We start from the raw sequence: 22,649 nt of genomic DNA, 5'->3' as shown, positions 1-22,649 counted from the left end.
AATTGACCAGTTTTCGTAAAGCTGTAGTGGATAATACCAGCACTAGACTACCAAACAGACACATTAGCCTTTTTTGATGAGTATTTGGTTTTGGACCATGTTTCGGCACTTCATCTCTATCCAGCCATTGTGCTGAACGCTTCCGATTGTCAAAAAGAATCCATTTGTCATCAGATGTGAGAATACCATATAGAAATGATTTGCCTTTATGTCTTGACAGCAAAGAAAAGCAAACTTTGAGACTATTTCTCTTCTGACACTCGTTTAATTCGTGCAGAACATGTCTATCTGGCTTCTTTATCTTACCAACTTATTTCAAATGGTCCAATATTGTTGGAATAGTAACATCAAACCTTGTTACTAATTCATGCATAGGTCGAGATGGATTCGCTTCCACTACAGCTTTCAGCTCATCATTCTCCACCTTGGTGTCAGATCGCCCACATGGCTCATCTTTAAGAATAAAATCACCAGAACAAAACTTCTCAAACCATAGACGTACTGTGCATTCATCAGCCACATCCTTCCCAAACACTTCGTTGATATTTATTGCTGTCTGCGCTGCATTGGTTCCATGACGGTTTATTCAAAAATAACACGAATTTTTGACTTATCCATAGTTTCACAAAAATTGCTCTAAAAAACAATTTGACAGATAATCACAAGCCAAAACATGCATTTGAAAGACTGAGGAGGTAACTTCACAATAAAAGTAAAACAAGAAATGTCAAAGTAAAACGTCAGAGATATCAGCTGTCAAACTTAGCACTTAAGGAAATTGGACATTTCATACTTAATAACCTTTTTTAAATGTTACTGATGTAACTAATGTAAGTTTCCACGAAGGTAGGTTTTTTTTCTGTTTTGTTTACGTCCTGCTGTATCCCCAGCATCTAAAACAGTGCCTATCATGTAGTAGGTGCTTAATAAATATTTGCTAGATGAACAGATATGAGTAAAACATTTAGGTTTTTGTGAATATGTGCCTAAATAGGACCCAACATAGCACTGTGGTTAGGAGCCAGGAATTTGAAGTTAGGCCTGTGTTTGACTCCTCCTTCTGCCACTTATTAGCTGCGTGACCTTTAAAAAGTCTCTCGAGCCTCAGTTTCCCCAGTGCATATAATGAGGAGAGTCCTCATCTCTATATTAGGGTGTCCTGAGGATTAAATGAGGTCACGTATATAAAGTGCTTAGCATAGTTTGAGGAGCAAAGAAAATGCTCCAAAGTTTTTAAAGTTCTAATGCGTTTAGGAGTGAGGGTGCATTTTTTAAGGGCCATTTTTCTCCAAAAGGTCTTTTATCCCTAGGACTCCCCGAAAAGATCCCAGAAGTTGTGCTCCTGAAAGTTGAGGCTGTATGGAAAATAAATTCCTGTGGAATTCCTTGTTGGCAATTGAGATGCCCCCGGAGCGGGCAGGCAGCACTCCATCCTGCCCTGCACCTGCTTGATGCTGATGCAGCTGGATTCACTGTGGGGGCGCGAAGCTCTGCTCAGCTGCCCTGGCCTTCAGCAGCCCTTTGAAGTGGGGATGTGCCTTTCTTGTCTTGCGGTTGGCCTGGCCTCAAAGCTAACAAGCAGCCCGTCCCTGCACCCAGGGTGAAGTGGGTGCTCTTGAGATCTTCAGTGGAAATAGTGAGTGAAATCTAGCCTTCCAGCGAAGGCAGCTGGTGGGTACAGAGATCTCCTCCGGCTCTGCCATCCCCCCGAGGCCTGTCCACCTTCATGGATGGATCTTTTGCAGGCCTGGGTCACAGCCAACCCATAAGCCAGAGTGCTGGTCCTTCTGGCCTCAGTTTTTTGAGCCTATCAATGCCATAAGTATATGTCAATTTTTGCCTTGGAAACTTGGTCATTATCAAGGGCAGATTCTGTGGCTTTGTGAAGAACAGCCCACGAGGCTGACTTTCCTGTGGACTGCAGGGGATGAGGGGAGAGTGGTTTCAAAGAGTGATTAGATGGGCCTCTGACACTCTAACACAGAGAGGGCAAGAAGATTCAGAAGATAAAGTAGGCAGCCTGCAAGACACAGAGAAAGTGCTCAATTCATGAAAGCAATTATTATGTTGATTTGAAAATCAGGAGATTCTTGACCTAAGTGTCCATATCTTTTTTTTTTAATATTCAAAAGTCTTACCCAGATTTAAGGCTCATTTCCTCCCACTTCCTTGGAGAATTTTCTGGAGCTTAGATTTCACTAGGCCTGACTACCCTGTGGCTCTCTCCAATACAAGCTCTCCTTAAACACATGTGTATGTATATGCCTGTTGCTAGCTGGTATGCTTTTATTCATTATTCATTTGAAGATAGGCAATACAGTCCAATGTTAGGAGTGTACATGGGGGCCAGCAGGCTGGAGGTTGCTCTGACATTTACTAGCTGTGTAAGCTCAGAGAAGGAACTTACCTCTCTCTGTCTCAGCCCTCTCCTCTCTAAAATGGGCATTATAGTACCAAACTCATAAGGCTGGGTGTGGGTTATCTAAATGAATACCCATAAAGCATTTAGAACAGTTCCTGGCACATAGTAAGCACTCAATAAATAAGATGTTATTCTTAGTCTATTTCAGCAAACATCACCTAATTTATGCCTACCACTGTGTATATAATGATTACTGGGCTTATACAGATAAAATATTGTGCCTGCCTTCCTGAAGTCACGCTTCAGCCTCTGCACAAACCTTTGGTAATTTCCCTTCCCTGTCTGTGGGAAATGTTTACAGATAAATAGATTTTAAATGTTTACAGATAAAATCATCCTTCATAAAAGAAGGATGATCAGGGCTTTAACTGGCCAAGGTCATGTGTGCCATCTTAAGGACTAGACGGCCTAAAAAAGGACTAGAGGAGAAAAACATTTCTCCTCCTCTGAGTCTCAGTTTCTTTAACTGTAAGATTGGGGTGGAGAAGATTTAACTCCTTCGTAGGGTTTGCAAAGCAAAATAAATTGAGGCCAGGCTTATGGAGGCATTGTGGAGACTCAAGCACCTTGCATAGTATACAGAATGAGGATGGCCTAACTCGACTCCATGGAGAGTTTCCTAAGAGGGAAAGAAAAGCTTCTTGGTCCCTGACACAACAGCACACACTAGGGCCAAGTGCAGGGTCCCAGTCACCTCATTAATAAACCGTGCCTGAAGTTGGCAGGTGGACACTGTGTGAGAAAGAACTCTTTTATGATTATAGGCAACAGAAACTCCTCTCCAAGCAGCCTAGGCAAAAAGAAGAAATGTGGGGTGAAAATGTGTAGGTAGTTCATGGAGGCACAGAAAAAGCCAAGGTACAGCAGGTCTCAGGACAACTGGGTAGCTTGGGGGCACTCTCATATGCTCTCTCTCTCTTTCTTTCTCCTTCTTTCCCCATTCTTATCTCTACCTGTCAGCTCCATTCCCTCAAACCAGCCCTTCTATGTAGCAGCAAACATGGCCATGAAGAGGATCCTGTTTCCTCAGAGAGAAAATTTTCTTCCCTAGATCCAGGCCAAAAAAAAAAAAATTCCAGGGAAGGATTCTGATTGGCCCAGTTTGGGTCATGTGTTGACCCCTGGACCAATCAGCTATGGGGCAGGGTGGAGCTGAACAGCACAGAAATGGCCACTGGGGGTTGGCCCAGGCATGAGGACCCCTATGAGGGAAGCTGCCACTCTGGCCCCTGAGAACATCTTTGTCACTGTCCTCTTAACACACTTGGTAGTTTTATTGTGCACTGGCCCAAATGAATGTCATTTCTCCAATGAGACTACAAGCTTCATAAGAACAAACACTGTGTCTGATACCATTTTCATTCTTCTCCCTTCCCCCTCACTGGCTCATTGCACACCTGATGGCAACGTTTGGCACACTGCCAGTTGCATGGCCACAGAATGTCCTGGATAAGGGAAGAGATTGAAGAACTAAGGCCACAGAGACAGAAAGCAGTTTGCCCAAAGCCGCACAGCTCAAACTAGGCTCTGGGTGGCCTGGGTACTCTGCCGGCTTCCCCTCTCTCTGAGGGTTACGGGCTCCAATCCCCACCTTCACAAGTGCCATGGTCACTTCCTGCCTCCCCAGGCTTATCTTGTGCATTCTATATATCTCCAAGGTGGTTATTATTTTTATTGTTGTTTTTATAGTTGCCAGAGGCGCCCACACCAATCCAGTTCCCTCTCATAGAGGAATGTTTGACTCTGCATTCAGGCCAGGGCCACCTTCTTTCTCAAACCTGCCTCCTTTCCCTCACCTTCGGGGCTTTTGCATTTGCGGTTTCCTCTGCCTTGAACGCTGAAGCAGTCTACTAGAGCTACCGTAGCAAAAGGTCACACTCAGGGTGGCTTAAACAACAGAAAGGCATGATCTCAAGTTCTGGAGAAACATCAAGGTGTCGGCAGGGTGGGTTCCCTCTGAGCACTGTGAGGGAGGGTCTGCTCCGTGCCTCCCCCCAGCCTCTGGTGCTCGCTGGCGGTCCTTGGCATCCCTTGGCTTGTACACGCATCACCCCATCTCTGCCTTCATCTTCACATGACGTCCCCCTTTTTGATAAGGACACCAGTGGGGATTAGGGCCCACCTTAATGACCTTGCGTTAACTTGATTACCTCTGTAAAGACCTTATTTCCAAATAAGGTCATTTTGAGGGACTTGGAGTTAGGACGTCATCTTTTTTTTCATCCCAACCAGGCAACTCCTACTTATCCATCCATCTCGGGCAACCCTCCCCTGAACACCTCAGGCGCTGTGACCTGTTCTCAGGTACTCTTCCTGCACATTTATCATGCATCGTTGGTTTCTAGCTGTGTCATTATCAGGTTAGTACCTGTGTCCCCTCGGACGGTCACCTTCACCAGGACGGGATCGTGACTCTTCTGTGCACCTCTGTAGCCCCAAAGTCCAGTACCTGACATAGAAAGGAGTCAAAAAATATCTGTGGCCTGAGTGAATGAACAATTGAGAGATTAATCTTTGCTAATCACAAAAATGAAGAGGAGGTTCTAAGTAAGGGCCTCAGGGGAGGTTGATGTTTCCTCTAGAGAGAATGAATTTGCTCCGGGATCCACGAGGGCCAACCTCCTGCCCTCGCACACCCTCCTGCCCTTGACTGATGACCACTGCCTCTGCTCCCCTCCCCCCCGGTGGCGCTGGGAGAGTCCGTCTCAGCCTGTCGGTGCAAGGGAGGCCTCTCGAACTCCTGGAGAGCCAAAGGTGAGTCAGAAGGGACGGTAAGGTGAACAGCTCTGAAACCGGACACCTGGCATAGAGCTGGGGGTGGTGTGGGGGAAGGTTCACAGAAGGTAACGTGCTTGTTTTAAAATTCAAGGGGCCCCGGGGGAGCATCATCTTTCAGGAAAGCATCACTCGTTGGTAAGAGGCCAAGTGTGCCCCAAGCTCCAGGTACTGGGGTTGCTGTGCCAGCGTGGCCTACGAAAGGTAACGAGGGTGGACTTTGTTGTATACCTCCCCTTCTCCCCGCCCCCCACCCACCATCCGGGCACAACTGTATGGGAGGTAAAGACTTACCCTCTGTGGCCTCTACTTTTGCTTATATGGGCAGGGGAAGACCAGCAGAGAGACCAAGTGGAAGCGACCAAGACACCTCGAGGGAACCTTCCTTTGGCTGAATCGAAGCAACTCAACCAAGGGAATTTCAGGCCCCAGGCTTCCCAGGGACCCTTGGGAACACCTCATAGGCAGCAGCGTCTCAAAGGGAAAAACGAAGGCCTCCCCAGGCCCAGCCCATGACAAGGGCCAAGCTGGAAAAAGTGACTTGGAGGCCAGTCACCACGTTTTTCCCCAGTGAAAGGCTGACTCATTGCAACAGGCCTGGGCTGGCTCGGACTCGAGCCCGTGGCTTGGAACATGCCTGGACAGTGAGTGCCTTGTCTGAAAGGCAGTCCGTGAGAAGCCACGGGTCAGGGGAGCCGAGGCCACTGCCTGGAGAAACACCCCGCACGCACGTAGCCACAGCAGCCCCCAGGGAAGCGGAGCCCAGGCAGGTCCCCTCCTCCCTTCCCCTCCGAGGCCTAGTCTAGCACTGCTGGGTAGGATCTAGAGAGGCCCTAAGCCCCCAGGGGAATGAAGCCCTAAGGTCCTGAGGCTCCAGTGTTAAGGTGCTCACTCCCCATAGGAAATGCAAACTGAAAACAACACTAAACTTACAAATGGAGAGAAACCCCAATAAGGCCTTGATTTTCCTCATAAGATTATCTCGATTTTTTTTTGATATTAACGAGAAATTATTTTCCGATTTTGAGGGAATGGAAGGGAGCTGGGGCTGCTTTCCCAGTGCTCTGAACTGGCACTCAGTCTACCTGATGGGTAATTCAGCACAAAGTCAGGACTTTGTCTCTTTCCTCCTCATGCCTGTGTCCATCTTGACATCCGGGACTCTTTCAGCAGGGATTTTTGAGTCATATGTTGATTTAAATCCTGTCTGTGCCATCTGCTGGCTGCGTGACCTTGAGTGAGTTACTCAATCTCACTGAGTCTTAATTTCTGTAAATGTATCATGGAGATTGCACCAGCTGATGCATGCATGGTGCCCGGTGCAGTCCTTAATGCAGAATCTGATACGCACACATGAGATCTCTTCCGGCTTTTCCCTTTGTCCCCTGTGAAGTAGTCTTTCAGGAAAGAATGTGTCAGTCATTTACACTTTAGTGCAAATAATTTCTTAATTGTCATTCCTTCCTTTCATTCATTTAGTCAACAAATGCTTGAGCACCTATGACATACCTAATTTGAGCTAGATGCTACCTACTCTAAATAAGAATTTCTTTTCATCCTCACAGTAATTGCTACAAGATCACTAATATCTCTATTTGGTGGTTGAAGAAACAGATTCAGAGAGGTGAAAGAACTTTCCCAAGTTCTTTCTCACACAGCAGAGCCTAGATTCTCTTGTTCATTCAGGAAACACTGACTGAATTTCTGCCTGTGTCAGGCTGGGTACTGGGAGCACAGCAGTGAACGAGTTAGGGCCCCCGTCTTCAGACCCTCATGGACACCTTTTGGTCCTCTCCCTAATTGTCAGGGCCCCTGGTCAAAGCTTCTATGTGCACGTGGGCAAGGAAAGCCTTCCCTAAACCCTTCCACTCACCCTTTGCAGGGAGTTGCCTTCTTGGCCTGGCCCTGCCCAAGGCTGAGCTGGCGAAACCGAATAAAGCCTCCTGCTTCTTCTTTCCACATCATGTCCTGAGACTCTGCTGGGCGCAGACTTCCAAGATTACTTCGAAACTCCATTATTATCCTTCTTTTTTCACTTCACGATATATATTACAGAAATAACACATTCATTGTAAAAAAAAGAAAAGAAAAGAAAATATAGAAAAGCCAAAATTCTTAAAGGAACAATAAAAGTCCTACTAAGATGGTTAAAATTTCGTTATATTGTCTGTCAGACCTTTTTCCTATGTAACTAAAATACACTTAATAATGATAATAATAACAATAATAATTGGCTGGGCGCGGTGGCTCACGCCTGTAATCCTAGCTCTCTGGGAGGCCGAGGCGGGAGGATTGTTTGAGCTCAGGAGTTCAAAACCAGCCTGAGCAAGAGCGAGACCCCGTCTCTACTAAAAATAGAAAGAAATTAATCGGACAACTAAAAATATATAGAAAATATTAGCCGGGCATGGTGGCGCATGCCTGTAGTCCCAGCTACTCAGGAGGCTGAGGCAGGAGGATCGCTTGAGCCCAGGGGTTTGAGGTTGCTGTGAGCTAGGATGACGCCAGGGCACTCTAGCCCGGGTAACACAGTGAGACTCTGTCTCAAAAAAAAATAATAATAATAATAATAGTGATGACAACACTGATTTTATCAAACCCTGACATGGAGCTTCCTCAGTGTCAGACACTGTTCTAAGCATCTTAGACATTTTAATTTATTTAATCCTCATAACTCAGTGGACTGATTATTACTGTCCTCATTTTACAGGTGTAGAAACTGAGGCAGAGAGAACGTTCAAAAGCGTACATATTGTTCTTGGTTTAAAAATAGGATCTGGGCTGGACGTGGTGGGTTACACCTGTAATCCTAGCACTCTGGGAGGCTAAGGCGGGAGGATCAATTGAGGTCAGGAGTTTCAGACCAGCCTGAGCAACAGCGAGACCCCCATCTCTACTAAAAATAGAAAAAATTAGCTGGGCAACTAAAAACAGAAATAAAAAATTTAGCCAGTCTTGGTGGCAAGCGCCTGTACTCCCAGACACTCAGGAGTCTGAGGCAGGAGGATCATTTGAGCCCAGGAGTTTGAGGTTGCTGTGAGCTAGGCTGACGCCACTGCACTCTAGCCCGGGCAACAGAGCGAGACTCTGTCTCAATAAATAAGTAAATAAATATTTTAAAAAAACAAAAATAGGATCTGTCTGAACATACTTTTTTGTGGTCTACGTTTTCCCCCCTCTACAACAAATAAACAATAATAAACTTACTTTCCTAACATAACCTTTCACGACTATTTAGCATTCCAGCCTTTGTACATACTATAAGTTACTCAACAAGTTAACTCTGGGCCATTTTTCTGATTTTCTTTTCCTTCCTTTCCACTATGAATGGCACAGAGATGTCCAATTCTGTAGCTTAATCTTTGAAAACCTGATTAATAACTTCTTTAGGCTAACTCCTAGAAGTGGAACCATTTGGCCTCCAGATGTACATGATATAAGATTTCTGATATCTCTTGCAAACTGCCTCCAAGACAGGCAACTCTCCTGGGTTGCTAAGAGTGTGGACTGTGTCCCATGGAGGACAGTCTGTGGTATCCATCAGAATGACAGATGCTCATGCCATTGGCCCAGAGATCTCATCTGGGAGTTTGCCCCCTAAATATTGTTATACACCTGCAAAATGACATATGTATAAAATTATTACTTGAAGCCGTGCTGGTGATAGCAAAAAATCAAAAATAATCCAAATTTCCATAATAGGGAACTGGTCAAATAAGTCATAGTACATCTATACAATGAAATACTGTGCAGTTGTAAAAAAAAGAATTAAAAGCATTTCTATGTATTCATGTGGATAGCTCCTCAAGACGTAAGTTAAATAATGAGTGCAGAACAGTGTGAATAGCATGCTATTTTTGTGTTAAAAAGGGGGATAAATGATAGCCCACATCCACATTTACATGTATATGCATAAATAAACTATAAAAGTAGTTAAAACAGTGCCTACCTGCCTACCGTGGGTGAGCGTGGTGAAGGCAGGGGACCAGGATGACGGATGGGGATGGGGAGAAATTTTTTTTCACTGATAACTTTTTATGTTTTGAAGCCATCCCATACTCCTATTTAGAAAATTAGTCTGAAAAATTGCCTTTTTGTATTGTTAAATTATTTTTAGGTATTATAGTGCTGTTGTAATATATATATATATTTTCAGAATACTTGTCTTTTAAAGATATATACTGAAATATTTACAAATGAAATTATATGATGTCTGGATCCACTTCAAAACAATACAAGAGCAGAGGGAGTGGATATTATAGATGAAACTGAACTGGGCACAAACTGATGACTATTGAAGCTGGCAGATTGATAAATGGAGGGTTCATTATGCTATTCTGGGTGCTTTTTAAAAAATAATTTATTGAAGTGGAATTCACATAAAATTAACCATTTTTAAATGGAACAATTCAGTGGCATTTAATACATTCATGATTCTGTGCAACCACCACATCTGGTTCTAGAACATTTCTATCATTCCACATTAAAATCCCTACGCCCATTAAGCAGTCTCTCCCTATTTTCTCCCTTCCCCTTGTCCCTGGAAACCACCCATCTGTATTCTGTCTCTGTGGGTTTATCTATTTTGTATATTTTGTATAAGTGGAATCATATATGAGCTTTCCTGCCTGTCTTCTTCCACGTAGCACGTTAGTGAGGTTTGTCCGTGTGGTAGCATGTACCAGTACTTCATTTCTTTTCATGGCTTAGTAACACTCCCTTGTATGTATGTGTCACGGTTTGTTTATCCATTCGTCTGTTGATGGACATTCGGGTTACTTCCACCTTTTGACTCTTGTGACAGTGTTGCTATGAACATATATGTCCACAAATTTGAGTCCCTGTTTTCAGTTCTTGTGGATATATACCTATTAGGAGTGGAATTATGGGGTATGGTAATTCTATATTTAACTTTTTAAGGAATTGTCAAACTTTTTTCTACAGTAGCATCATCATTTTACATTCCCAGTAACAATGTACAAAGGTTTCACTTTCTATACAGCCTCTACAACACCTGTTGTTTTCTGCCTTAGTATTATTATTATTATTATTCTCATAGCCATCCTAGCGGGTGCCAAGTGGTATCTCATTGTGGTTTTGATTTGCATTTTCCTGATGACTAATGACACTGAACATGTTTTCATGTGCGTATTGGCCATTTATATATCTTTTTTGGAGAAATGTCTATTCCCATCCTTTGCCTATTTTTTAATTGAGCTGTTTTTCTTTTGTTGTTTCTAATTTTGTTTATGCTTTAAATTCTCCATAGTAAAAAAGATACAAAATATTGGATATCTTATTTAAAATTTTAAGAAACTTTTTTTTTTCAGGAAACAGAGTGGTTTTCCCTCCTTTTTTCCTCCCTGCTTGAATTCCCCTGAGCCCCTTGCATAATCCCCACCCCCACATCCCCATCCATAATTCAGTTTCAAAATAACATATTTGCTCTTCAAGCAAACAAGTAAGCACAAGTTTCTTCCCTTTTGCCCCCTTGAAGGTGGGTGGAGGGGTTGGGGAGAGCAGGGCCGGGACTTAGGGGTAGCCGAGGCTGGCTGCCCCCATCCCTTTGGTCCCAGCCAGAGGCTGACCCCCCCCACCCATCAGCCTTGTGACGCCGTCACATCCCACCTCCATGTCTTTGCTGAGATTCCCCCTGGGAAGGGAGGGCCCCATCTATAGAGGAAGAAACCTTCTGGGCCCAAATCCAGCCACATCACAAGACTGGATGGCCCAGCCGCGAGACGAACATGTCAGTGGCTTCCAGGGCCGATGGGAGAGGTTTCGCCCAGCTCATGTTCTGCCGCGGTTGTCGGGCCAAACAGATGGCTCGGGGTAAACAGGGGGTGGTGCTGGGTGAGGGGTGGGGGGTGGCTCTGGATGGCCCGAGCCTCCCTCTGGATCCCAGGGAAAGAGGTGGGTGAGGTGGAGGCAGTGCCCGAGGAAGGGGCCTTCCAAACCTGTTGCTGGTGGTGTCTTTTCAGCAATAAAGGAGAAAAAGCTGCTCTGGCTGAAGAGGGGCGAGAAGCCCACAGCCTCCCCTCCCTTCGCGCCACGTGGCAGACACCTCAGGGAATGCTGGGTCTCAGGAGAGCACGGCGATCCTGTGAACGCGTGAAACCGCCTGGGAACGCCACACGTCGGTCTCCGCCCTGAGCCTCGCGGTGGGCTCCGGAGGCCCGAGGAGAAACCTGGTGGCACAGCGGGCTCTAATCGGAGCCCCTGGCCCTGCTCCACAAAGCCAGCGGCCTCCTGCCTACCCCTCCCCAGCCAAGTGCTGGGGTGACGGCCAAGGGGGAGAGATGGCCAGGGTGTGGGTGGGCTGAAGGAACCCGAGAGGGACAGGAGCTGCGGGGGCAGGAGAGCTTGGAACTCAGTCTCGGCCTCCCTCCCTCCAGCAGAACTGCCTTGGCCCAGGTGGTGCTTTGGCTACTATACCCATGTAGCTGCTGCCCTGGGCCCCTCCACCTCACCTCACCTAACCTTAAGAGGGATGTGAGAAAAGGAGTCTCCCCACCATCACCCCGGAACACCGCAATATAGAGTTTCTTCAAACCCGGATTCTGGTTACAGCACAGTCAACCTGTAGGGTCCCCCATATGCCCTGACGGTCCTGCTGGGGCCATTCCTCTGACCAGAGAATGGGCCCATTCTTGGCTGTGGGATGGTACGTGGGGACATTTGTAAGGAAGCAAATAAAGCGTTGGGCAAATAACTTTATTCTGAACTTGGTTATCTCATCGCACACTGGGCATCACAGTACCTACTCCACAGGGCTATTCTGAGGATTAAATGAGATAGCGTGTCAAAGCCCAGAATCGCAGGAGCTCAGTTTAGAAGCGATCCTCCTGCCTCGGCCTCCCGAAGTGCTGGGATTACAGCCGTGAGCCAGTACATCTCTTAAGGCTTTCACAGAGCCCAGTTGTTAATGACCATACCAGAGAAAGGGTATGGCTTTGTCCCTTACATGATGTGTCACCTCAGATGAGGCATTTCCTCTCTCTGAGCTCTAGTGTTCTCATCTATAAAATAAGCATGTTAAAAAAATCTTTTTGATTTAAAAAAAAGGGCATGTTGGTAGCTACTCTTCACAGTTGTTATAAGAAACAGAGATAACCCACATAAAATGCTTAATATAGTGCTAGCATAAGGAAAGTACTCAAAATATGGTAATAATAGTTGCAATTATTACTATTTTACTATTATCATTATTAATTGAACTAGATGGGCAGTGTAGTTTTGTAGTTAAGCACAGAGACTCTGCAGCCAAATTGCCTACATTTAAATTCCAATTCGCCACTGGAGCTGTGTGACTTGGAGCAAGTTACTTAACCTCTCTGTGCCTGCAGTTCATTAACTGTATAATAATTGTACCTACCTCAGAAATTGCTGCGATAATTGAAGTTATTGTAGGTGGAGTGCTTTGAAGAGTGTCTGGCAAATAGTAAATGCTACAAAGATGTATGCTGCTATTGTCATTAGTAGTAATATCAATACTGGTACTATTACAATTATTAACAACTGGGCTCTGTGAAAGCCTTAAGAGATCTACAATCAGGGCCCGACGCAGTGGCTCACGCCTGTAATCCCAGCACTTTGGAAGGCTGTAGGTGGGAGGCTGATTTGAGGCCAGGAGTCAGAGACCAGTGTGAGATACATGGAGAGACTACAAAAAATAGAAAAATTAGCCAAGCATGGTGGTACCGCCTGTAGTCCCAGTTACTCAGGATCCCTAGGCCCTTGAGCCCAGGCATTCAAAGCTGTAGTGAGCTCTGATGGCGTCGCTGCACTCCAGCCTGGGCGACAGAGCGAGACCCTGTATCAAAAGAAAAAGTCCACAGTCCAACAAATCCACCATCCTATTAATGGTTTAGCCCCTAGGAGGAAGCTATCTGACTTTGGGAAGTGACCTCCCCTCTCTTAGCCTGCTCTTATCTGTCTACAAAATGGAAATTATAATAGTACCCATAATGGTACTTCTAGGTTGTTAGGCTGCATTAATGAGCGATGGCCGTGGGAAGCTTCTAGCTTCCAGTTAATCAGGCCCTGGTCCGGGTGCTCTGCCGAAATCCAGCTCCCTACCCCGCCCAGCCCCGCAGGAGAGCGCTCGGATTCCCTCCTGCTGAGCGCGAGGGGGGTGCTGTCCCGCGCCGGCTGCCAGGCCCTATTTCTGGGGGCCCAGCGATCCCGAGGCCTTGCCAAGCTTCCCCGGGGATCAGGTTTCTGCTGACGCGGTGCCAGGCACGTCTGCTTCCAGGAACCGGCAGCCGCATTTAGCCGCGGGCCGCACATGAAAGGGCTGCAGTCGGAAACGTGACGTTGTGTCAACAGGCGAGGCAGGTCAGCGCTGGGTGAGACCATGACGGCAGGCCGGCGGATCACGCCCTGTCTGAAGGCGGCCAGATCCCAAGCCTCCGCTCCCCTGCCTCCTGCCACCTCTCCTTGGGCCCAGAGCCAGTGCTTCACCCCCTCATACTCACACACACCCCCTATTTAAACAGAGGTCCTCTTTGTCCCCAGCGGGCAGAAGGCTGGGGTGCAAACCCCTCCCCCGCACCTCCCTCCGAGCGCACTTGGATCCTGCTGAAACTGGGCTAGAAGCAAGGTCAAGGGCAAACTGGAAGCAGAAAAGGAGGCAGAGGGACAGCTGCAACTTCGGGGGGTATTTGACAGGGGCAGGTTCCTGGAGGGGGATTTTGGGTTGACTGCGTGTGGAACCCTCGAATCTTTTTTTAGTTCAGGTTGCTACCACTTCCTTCTGTCCCCACAGCTACTCCTTGAGTCATTGCCTAGGAAAGAGAGGGCACGCACAAAGAGTTTGGCCTTGATTTCAACCCCGGGCTCCATCACTGGGATAAATTTGACTTGTTTAAGCTTTTACCAAAAAAGTCTAGCTAGAAAGGTCTGGCAACTCATGGAGGAATTCAGGGGTTTAGCAGGCAGATCTGGAGGCTCAGGCCTTAAGGAGCTGGGAAAAAGAGTGACTTACAGAATTTGCCATCTGCCTGCTATGGGATTTGTGAGAAGGGCTCAGAATCCTTATTTTATCTAGTCAAAAACAGGCGCAAAGAGGGAGGTGATAGACCACCAGCTAACACCACATGGTCTGGGGACAGTTGTGTCTTTTACATGGTGCGTTCCACATGCACCTAGCACAAACGAGAAAATGCTCACTCTTGGCTGTTGGCCCAAGAGACAGGACAGGGAAGGTGACATTTGCAGCAAACAGTCCTAATGGCCAGGTGGGGCCTCTGCCAGGCTGAGAAATCCCTGGAGGCAGCTTCCCTGCTTGGGCTGCAGACAACCAGAGGGTTCTGGAAGACTCACGTTTTGGGGGCTGTAGCGTGTGGAGACAGGCACTGGCCATCAGGAAACATCAGGACACCTCTGAGAGGGAGCATCCGACAGGAACGCGGCCAATCAAGGTGAAGGGGAGGCAGAAATACTCGACCCGGTCATTTCCCACTTTTTTTCCCATGGAATTTTTTTTTTCTTTTTTAAATAAGAGCACTTGTCTAAGGAACACCGAATATTCATTCACGCACAAACACACCCGAGAGGAAGTTCAGGAAGGATGTAGAAAATAATTACGGAATGTTGCCTCCAGCAGCAGTAAGACAGGATATGGCAAATCCATTAGACCTTGCTAGATTTGAAAGAGTTAGACTGCCTTGGCAAAGAGGCGCTATCCCCAGCATCCATTCTCATTGCATAATAATCTATTACATCTCTTCTCAATGTGCCTACCCCTCCAGCTCCAGCCCACGATTTCATACCGTAGTTTTCTGTCAAGTTCTAAGGACCACGACTAAAACAGACTGGGGGGAAAATGTACTTTTTGTTTAACTCTGAGGAAGGAGGCGTGAGATGATCGCAAATCCCCGGCAAGGGTTAAAAAAAAAAAAATTAAACCAATATTTACCTACCAAGTTGACTAAGCTTATTCTAAATACAAAGCACATGAAAAGTTGAATGAAATCACACCAAGATTAACTATTAATAGTTGTTGTCTTCAGCCAAAAAAAGAGGATAGACAGCCACATGATACAATCAAGTTATTTTAAAAATTCAGGAGACGATCTTTCTCTTCCACAGGAAAAGGATTATTTTATTAAGTATTTTAAAACAACTACTTAACATTTACTCATAAAAATATTTACAATTTCACACCTTCAAGAAGGCTCCAAAATATAAACACTGTACCTCTCCCTAGAGAAAAAAAATTATTCTTCTCTTCAAAAACAGGAATACATTCATTTTTCTCACTTTGTAGATCAAGTAATTATACAAATAAACATCTGAAACATTTTCCTTTTTAATATATTTATATAATATATATTTATAACAGCTTTACAAATAAAGGCAATGACTTTATACCAAAATAAAAACAGGGAAAGAAAAAGTTAAAACACGATCTGCAATCAAGCATAGTGCATTTTGAAAAGCTGGTGCGAGGCTAGCTGGACAAGTCAGGAAAACAAGTACTCTGGACCGAAAATAAAACTTCTTTGAAGGAGACAGAATCCTTTTTTAGCTGTAAGGACACTCGATAAGCCGTCCGGCAGGAGGAATTAGCCTACAGAAAGGATCTTGCAGTGCCATGCCGTGGTTAGGCCTTTGAGAAGCTAAGCTTGGTTAAAAGGAGTTTTAGGATAGAATGTAAAGCCAAGTCTAGCTCTGCTTGAGGACAGCAGTTTGTTACTCAGCTCTGTGCACTTTGGGGCGCTCAGGGCGTCAGCATCTCTCAGACCCTGGTTTGGTGCCCTGGGCAGCAAGTGCTAATGGTGAGACCCAGAGACAGGTGCCAGCGGCCTGGGGAACTCCTCCCTCTTTCCCTGGCAGCTCAGCTTGTACAAGGGGGACATTTTCAGTTCCTTAGTAAGCTAATCACTACGAAAGCCTGAGTAGGGAACTACATTCTCTTTATTCCTCTGAGGCAGGGGTGGGGAGCAGACCTGCGGAAATCTCCCCAAAACCACTACCGTGGTATGCCAGTGTCTGCTACCTCACCACGCTAGCAGAAAGCTCAGTCTGACTGCTCTCATCTGGTGAGTCACATCGACAATAAAGGGAAAAGGGTGGGGTCCTAACAGCTGGCTGGGAGCTGTGTTCTGGAAAGCCCTCTTTTGAAAGCACCTTTTGCTCAAAGCCACAGACCCAGCTCCCAAACTGAAGAGTGACTCACAGACCAAGACTTTGAAGCTTTTGAAAATCTAGCTGGTTTGTATCAAAGGGGGCTATTCTCTGGGTGGGGAAAAGCCCAGAAGTCTGCTACAATCCGGCCTCCCCCCGCCCCCCGCCCTGCAAGTTTTCTGATGTCAAGCAGTCCTTCGTGACTTCCCTATGCCAAAAGGAGCTTTAATGTCCCATACCCACACGCAGGCACACATGTGCTTACAGCACACACACACTCTCTCACACACGCACACATATACACACCCTGAATCTTCTTTCCATGCCTCAGATTATCTCGGAATACACAATGGAACAATCTCGCTGCACTCACACAAACATTTTTTTGCTGTTTTTTTTTTTTTTTTGGAAGTAGAGAGGAAGGAAAGCAAAGCGGCAGGATCCCCTACAGAGTTTAGTCTTTGGTTTCTAAGTTTAAAGGGGGGATCTGCTTCAGAGCCTGGAGCAAGACAGAAGAGTCGACGGATGGATGGGCCGGCAAAGGAGAAGGGAGTCTCTGGGGCATGAGCAAGGGAGCCGAGATCTTGTCCGGGTTCATGAAGCTGCCGAGGGCTGCGGCGGAGGCATTGAGGCCTGGGTATAGCACTGGCACGGAGGTGGGATACCAGCACTTCTCCAGCATGGGCAGGTAGGCAGTCGCTGACGGCGGGATGAGATAGAAGGGCAGGCAAAAAGGAGGCTGGTGTGGGTGTGGGCTGAGGAATGGGGAGCTGATCAGGTCACTGCTAGGGAAATGGCCTTCATCATCTGAGAGCTGCATTCGGCTCTTTTTTGTGGGTGGCTCTTCGGACTCTTGCTTAATGGCGCCGACCCTTTCTCCCACGATGAACCTGCGTCCATGATCGCTTTTGAAGTACGGCTGCTCACTGCGCAAGTCGCCCTTCTCGGATTCTCCGCCGTAGCCACTGTCTGTGTCCGTGTCGCTGCCGCTCTGCTCCCCGCTTGAGTGAGCGAAAGTCCGCTGGATGACTGGAACGCAGTTTTTCCCAGGGCCTTCCGAGCCTTTGGCCAGGGAGCCGGGTTTCTCCTTGAAGTCCATCGCTTTGGGAGCTGGGTCTGACGGCTTCCTGGAGGTACCACCCTGCAGAAGCTCGGAGACCACGCGGTGGAGATGGGTGACAAGCTGAGAAGACTTCAGGTCCCGAGTGTTCTCATGTTTGGCCAGGTACTGAAGCACCTCCCGGGCACATGTCTGGAAACCTGAGCAGAACATCTCTTGACCTGCTTCGACATTTCTCCCTGACAGCTCACCTGGGGAAACACAGATGCAAACGAAGACATTTCAGTAAGCCCTGTGGTGCACCTGGTAACCAGACTCCAAAGACCCGGGCTTTCCTTTCTGCTAAATAATCACATTTGCAGATTTGTGTTCCTAACGACAAAAGTTAATATGCTCATTGAAAAATTACACTGAAAAGTATAAAGAATAAAATAAAAATAATCCATAGTTCTACCAGATAAAATATGATTTTTAATGGCTGCATAACATCCATCATAGAAATGGACTACAATTAATAGAGATGGACTATTTCCCCCTCTTGCTGAATTTATAGGTTATTCTGAGTTTTTGCTGTAACACAGCAATGAACATTCTAGTGTGTTTATAAACCAAGAGTCAATTCATAGAACATCAATCTCACTGTGGTAAAATGAACAGAGTTTAGACAGTCATAAAATGAAATAAAGAATAAAGGAAGAATTATCACCTAAAGTAAGCTTACTTTCAATGACTTATAAAAGGTGCAGTCATGCTGTAATCTTTAATTAGGCTCTCTATTTCCAAGTCTTTTCCATGTATCTATCCATAATCCCCGAGAAATTAGGTATGATCATCTTTCTATTTTTAATGAGGAAACTGGCAGAAGCACTTTCAGGGTTTTTATGATTCTCATCACACTAGCCTTGGAGAGGAAAGCAGAGAAGAATGGAATGAGGGAGTGAGTAGAATAAGTCTCCCTAGTCTGTACAGTATTATTTGGAAGGGGGTGAGACTAGAAGATTAGAAGGAGACTCTGATTCTCTGGCAGTTAGTAGAAATAAATGACGAAACTTAAGTGGTTTCGCTAGATTGTGCAATTCACCAAGATACCTCTTGGCTATTCAGGGAACCACATGAAATGCAGGAAAAACTCCTGCTGCATCCTGCCAGGATCACACCACACACAAAGCAATAAGGAAGCAAAGAAACAGCAAAACACTGGGGCATATCCATGATCTATTCCCCAATGAAAGAGGGCTAAGAAGACCAACTGTTAAACACCCACGATGCAAATTATAGGTGCCTTGGCATTTTAAAAGGGAATGGGGAAATCTCCCAGAACCCAGAGACTCTTAAGCCAAAATGCCACAGAAATATTTTATCATTTGACTAATGTGTATTCATGCCAGGTGGCACACAGCAGCATTCCAAATGAAAAGTCTGACCTTTTAGGAAAGATAAAACTGCATCTACCCCCATGAACGTGCATAAGCAATTTGTTGCAGGAATGTTTCTTACATCAGATGTTAAGCTCACCAGCTCTCTCTGTATTTCTGCTCTAGCTCTTTAAGACATGATACCCAGACCGACACTCACCAGCTTGTAAACCGCTCTGCAGGGCAATGATTTTCTGCTGTTGCTGATCAATTAGGTTTGTTAGTGCTTTCACATGCTTCAAGGTAAGTTCAAGAACCACTGCTTTTTCCAAGTGACCCAAAGTCTGGAATAAAAAGAGCCTTGGTCAGCGTTGAAGTCAGAGAAGTCCCACCTCTGAGACATTTATTAGTAATGAGAAATGTCTCTTAAAGAAAAAAAAAAGTGGAATAGCTTTTCCTGGTTGGTTAAATTTAGTTTTAAATATGTAGATCATGTTTTTAAAAAGATATATATATGATTAAAGAATAAAAACGGGTGTCATCTATCTTTGGAGGCATTTTAGAAGCTCTGACAGATAAATTTCTACAGCAGCGGCTGCTGACCTTAACCCAGGGGAATCCGAAGATAACATTTCTCTGCAGCGGTGTCAACCCAGAGAGAGATTTCTATTGCGTCTGGCAGCCAAGAGGCTTTCCCTAGCTTCTCTCCTGACACCCCTTCAGAATTTCAGGCTCATCTAGGCTTTTTTTCCTTCCTCCCCAAATACTAATTTTTCCCTTTCCCCAACCAAAGGCTGCCAAGTAGCTGTTAGCTACTGTCAAGAAAGGACAGGATGTAAAAATCACACACCCAAGCCAGTCCCCTTATTTTAACAAAAAAAGGGAAAAAAATGGAGAAAGCATCAATAAAATATGCATGTTGTTTGGCTTGCTCCTGTAAGTCAGGGAAACTAGAACCCTGAAAATCACCAGAAGGGAAAATCTTAACCTCTTGAAAAGAAAGGCCAACTAGTGTTGGAGCCAACTTGGACAGGTCCAAGAGGCTCTCACCTCATTTACATGACACTGCCAGAAAACCCCAGGCCTGGATAAGGGCACCCCGACCCCGAGCCACCCGCCAGCTCTGATCCGCCCGTCTGGTCTGCAGTTCCCCGAGGGGCCTGCAGGCGGCGAGTGACACCCCTCGCCCGCCGGCCCTCTGGGCAGAAGAGCTGGGCTGGAGACGCGCCAGCTTCTCACTTACTGTAAGTTTGAGATGTTCGGGTAGGAGATCCTTCAGCTGGGCGATGCACTCGTTAATCCGGTCACGTCTCTTTTTCTCGATGAGCCGGTGCGGCAATTTGTAGGTCTCCTGCAAGACGCACCGGGAGGCGGTGGGCGCCTGGGGAAGGGGACGCGAAGCCCCCCTCTTCTTCCAGCCACGCCACACAAGAGTCGGGCAGGGGAGCAGAGTCGCACCCAGAACCACCGTCTGGCCCTTCTTTTCCAAGTCACTCAGTGGAGGCACTGAGCCCACATATTGCATCCCACCCGCCAACCTCAAAGCGAGAAAACTTTTCTTGAAAACTCAGCGCGCGTGAGGGGCTGGGGCGCGGGGTCCCCAAGGGTGCACTTACCTTGCTGTCCTCGCTCCGTTTTATTCCCCGCCTCGACTTGTACACCTGGTACATGTGGGCAAAATCCATCCTGCAGAGAGAGGGGCCAGGAAAGGTCGTGACTTTGCGAGCGCACAGGCTGCAGGCGCCCTAGTGGGCAAGAAACCCCCGGATGCGTCCGGAGCAGCTCCAAGTTGAGAGCGGCGCAGAACACGGGGCTGAAGTTGAGGCTTAAGGGGCCAGAAAGTACCAGCTTACCCTGGTAGGTCTCCGTGCTCCAGTCCGGACGCTTTGGGCAAGCATGCGGGAGGTGGCTGCGCGCTGGGGATCCGCTCCATGGCGCGGCGAGCCGGGGCCACTGCGCGCTCCTGTCTGCACTAGCGGAGCGTCGGAGTGAGGACTGCCCTGGAGCGGGCTTCGGGGGTCTCCGCGCAGAGGTTCCTCTGAGTCTGCGCTCCCAGAAATCCCGCGGGCTGCTGGCAGCTGCGGCTTTGAGATGCAGCTTCAGTTCGGGGCGTGCATGGCCCGGTGTCCCCGCGGCCTCTGGCTCCGGCTCTGCGCACAGACTGGCGGTGTGTGCTCCCTGAGCGGTCTGCGCCGTGCGAGCCAAGTGAATGAGAAGTGGGGCGGGCGGGGAGGCGGGAGGGAGCGGGAGGGCGGTTAGGGCGGAGTGGGGGGGTGGGGGGACAAGCCGAGGAGTAATGGAGAGGCTGCGGGCTGGGTTAAATGGGAGCGAGTGGGTGGGTTGGAGCTACGTGTTCTACCCTGTGACTCCAGGCACGTCTGGCCGCTGCCGGGGAGGGAAGGAGCGACCTGCCCGCCCTCCCCCGGCTTCATCACATGAGTCTCACGTGTTGGACAACGCTCCGGCGGCTGCTCGGGAGCCCCCACCCCCCAGCCTCGGCCCCCAGGTGTCTGCGGCTGCGGCCGCCTTTCCCCGAAGAGGGGGTGGCAGCGCGGCCCGCGTCCTGCCCAGTCGGGTGGAGGGCGCGGAAGCTGGAAGGGACTGGGGAGCGGGGGGAGGGGGAGAGTTCGTAACGTGGGCGAACCTGCCCCAGGGAAATGAAGTAAGTTCCCGTCTCCTGGGAGGGAACGGGGGAGGACGGATCCGCCCGCGTCTGACTCAAGCCGGGAGAGGAATATCCCCTTGCTCGCTCCAGCCCAACCCTCTTCCTCCTCCCCCGCCCGGCCCGCTCGGAGGAACCGGCGCGCAGCGGAGGGAGTCGCCCGGCCCCCCAGCCTTCCCCAGAGGCTGGGGTTTCTTTCCGTCCCGGCTTCCCTGCCCCCACCCCTCAACCTAGCGTCCAGGAATTGCCCGCCTTGGGGAGGGACCGAGGGGCGGGGCGGATGTCACCCCATGGGAAGCGGGCTGGCGGCCAAGCGCAGGGCAGCCGAGGCCGCCGCCGTGCACGCCGCGCGCACCTGACCGCCGAGGGTGTGAGCCGAGGGCCCCTCTCTCTCCGGGAGCGCCGCTCCAGGGCACGGCCTCGGGCGGGCACCCACTTGCGCACCCCCTGGGTGCCCCAGTATCACCCTCACCCCCCCACCCCCGGCTAGTCAAGCACAGAAAGATACCGGGCGCAGTGCCCGGCGTTCCCTCCCTCCTCTGCCCCCTCCGGAGCAGAGGCGCCCGGGTCGCCTCCCCTCCGGCTGCAGCGTTACACAACCGCGGTGGCGGCGCCTGCCCTGTAGCAGCGCAGGGCGTGACGCTTCACGTGGCCAGGGCTGGCGTCGCTGCACCGCGGACTGCGAGCCCCTCAGCGCTGACCCCGGGACCGAGACCGCGGGGAGCGGAGTGCCAGCGGAGGCCGCCCGCGTCCCTGCCTGCCGGGAACTTCGGCGGCGCTGTCTGCGGTCTGCGCCCAGGGCAGGAGGGACGCGAGAGACAAGGGTGAAAAAAAAAGCGCCCAATTGCCGTGAAATCTTTGCGTTCGTTCAGTTAACACGTACGTGCTGAGCCCCCTACTCTGTGCGAGGCCTTACGCCGTTGCTAGAGACACGGTGGTGAATCAAACGCTGATGCCACCCTTGAACTTACAGGAACCTCCTTGAAGGGAAGGCAGCCCTTGGGAGAATTATATCGAGGCCACTGGCTGACAGAGAAAAAAGGACGAGAACTTCTGTTTTTTGTCTTTAATACTAACCAATATGCCTGGGTAAAGAAGGGGGAGAAGCTAACCCTCTGCCCCGAGCCTGGGGCGGTTGGACCTCCTCCAGCGGCCCCAGATCTCTGCAATCTCACTTGGGCCGCCGGAGGCCCCCACCTCCTCCCCCGGAAAAGTCCGGTCTCCGTGACCTTCTAACTCAGCCTG

At 48.4% G+C, this 22,649-nt stretch overlaps 1 protein-coding gene across 1 annotated transcript; it reads right to left on the bottom strand.

Moving 5' to 3' along the window:
• Positions 1 to 15,487: 15,487 nt before the first annotated feature.
• Positions 15,488 to 21,007, bottom strand: BHLHE40 (basic helix-loop-helix family, member e40). Its single transcript, XM_012647177.1, has 5 exons — positions 20,596 to 21,007; positions 20,359 to 20,428; positions 19,986 to 20,093; positions 18,963 to 19,086; positions 15,488 to 17,638 (listed from the first exon to the last, which is right to left on the bottom strand). Exons 1-5 carry the CDS (start codon positions 20,673 to 20,675, stop codon positions 16,782 to 16,784), a joined length of 1,239 nt encoding a protein of 412 aa, XP_012502631.1. The 5' UTR covers positions 20,676 to 21,007; the 3' UTR covers positions 15,488 to 16,781.
• Between the last annotated feature and the right edge of the window lie 1,642 nt (positions 21,008 to 22,649).

The sequence above is a fragment of the Propithecus coquereli genome, unplaced genomic scaffold (genome assembly GCF_000956105.1).
Source record: "Propithecus coquereli isolate 6110/MARCELLA unplaced genomic scaffold, Pcoq_1.0 Scaffold107, whole genome shotgun sequence".
NCBI classification, from domain to species: domain Eukaryota; kingdom Metazoa; phylum Chordata; class Mammalia; order Primates; family Indriidae; genus Propithecus; species Propithecus coquereli.
Note: the sequence above shows the minus strand (reverse complement) of the source record. Positions and strands in the feature narration are given on the sequence as shown.

Coding starts and splice junctions, on each gene's coding strand:
- BHLHE40 (XM_012647177.1), bottom strand. CDS start 20,675: ATGGAGCGGATCCCCAGCGCGCAGCCACCTCCCGCATGCTTGCCCAAA. Junction 20,429..20,595: donor GAGCACGGAGACCTACCAGG/GTAAGCTGGTAC, acceptor CTCTCTCTGCAG/GATGGATTTTGCCCACATGT. Junction 17,639..18,962: donor GCAGAGCGGTTTACAAGCTG/GTGAGTGTCGGT, acceptor GTGTTTCCCCAG/GTGAGCTGTCAGGGAGAAAT.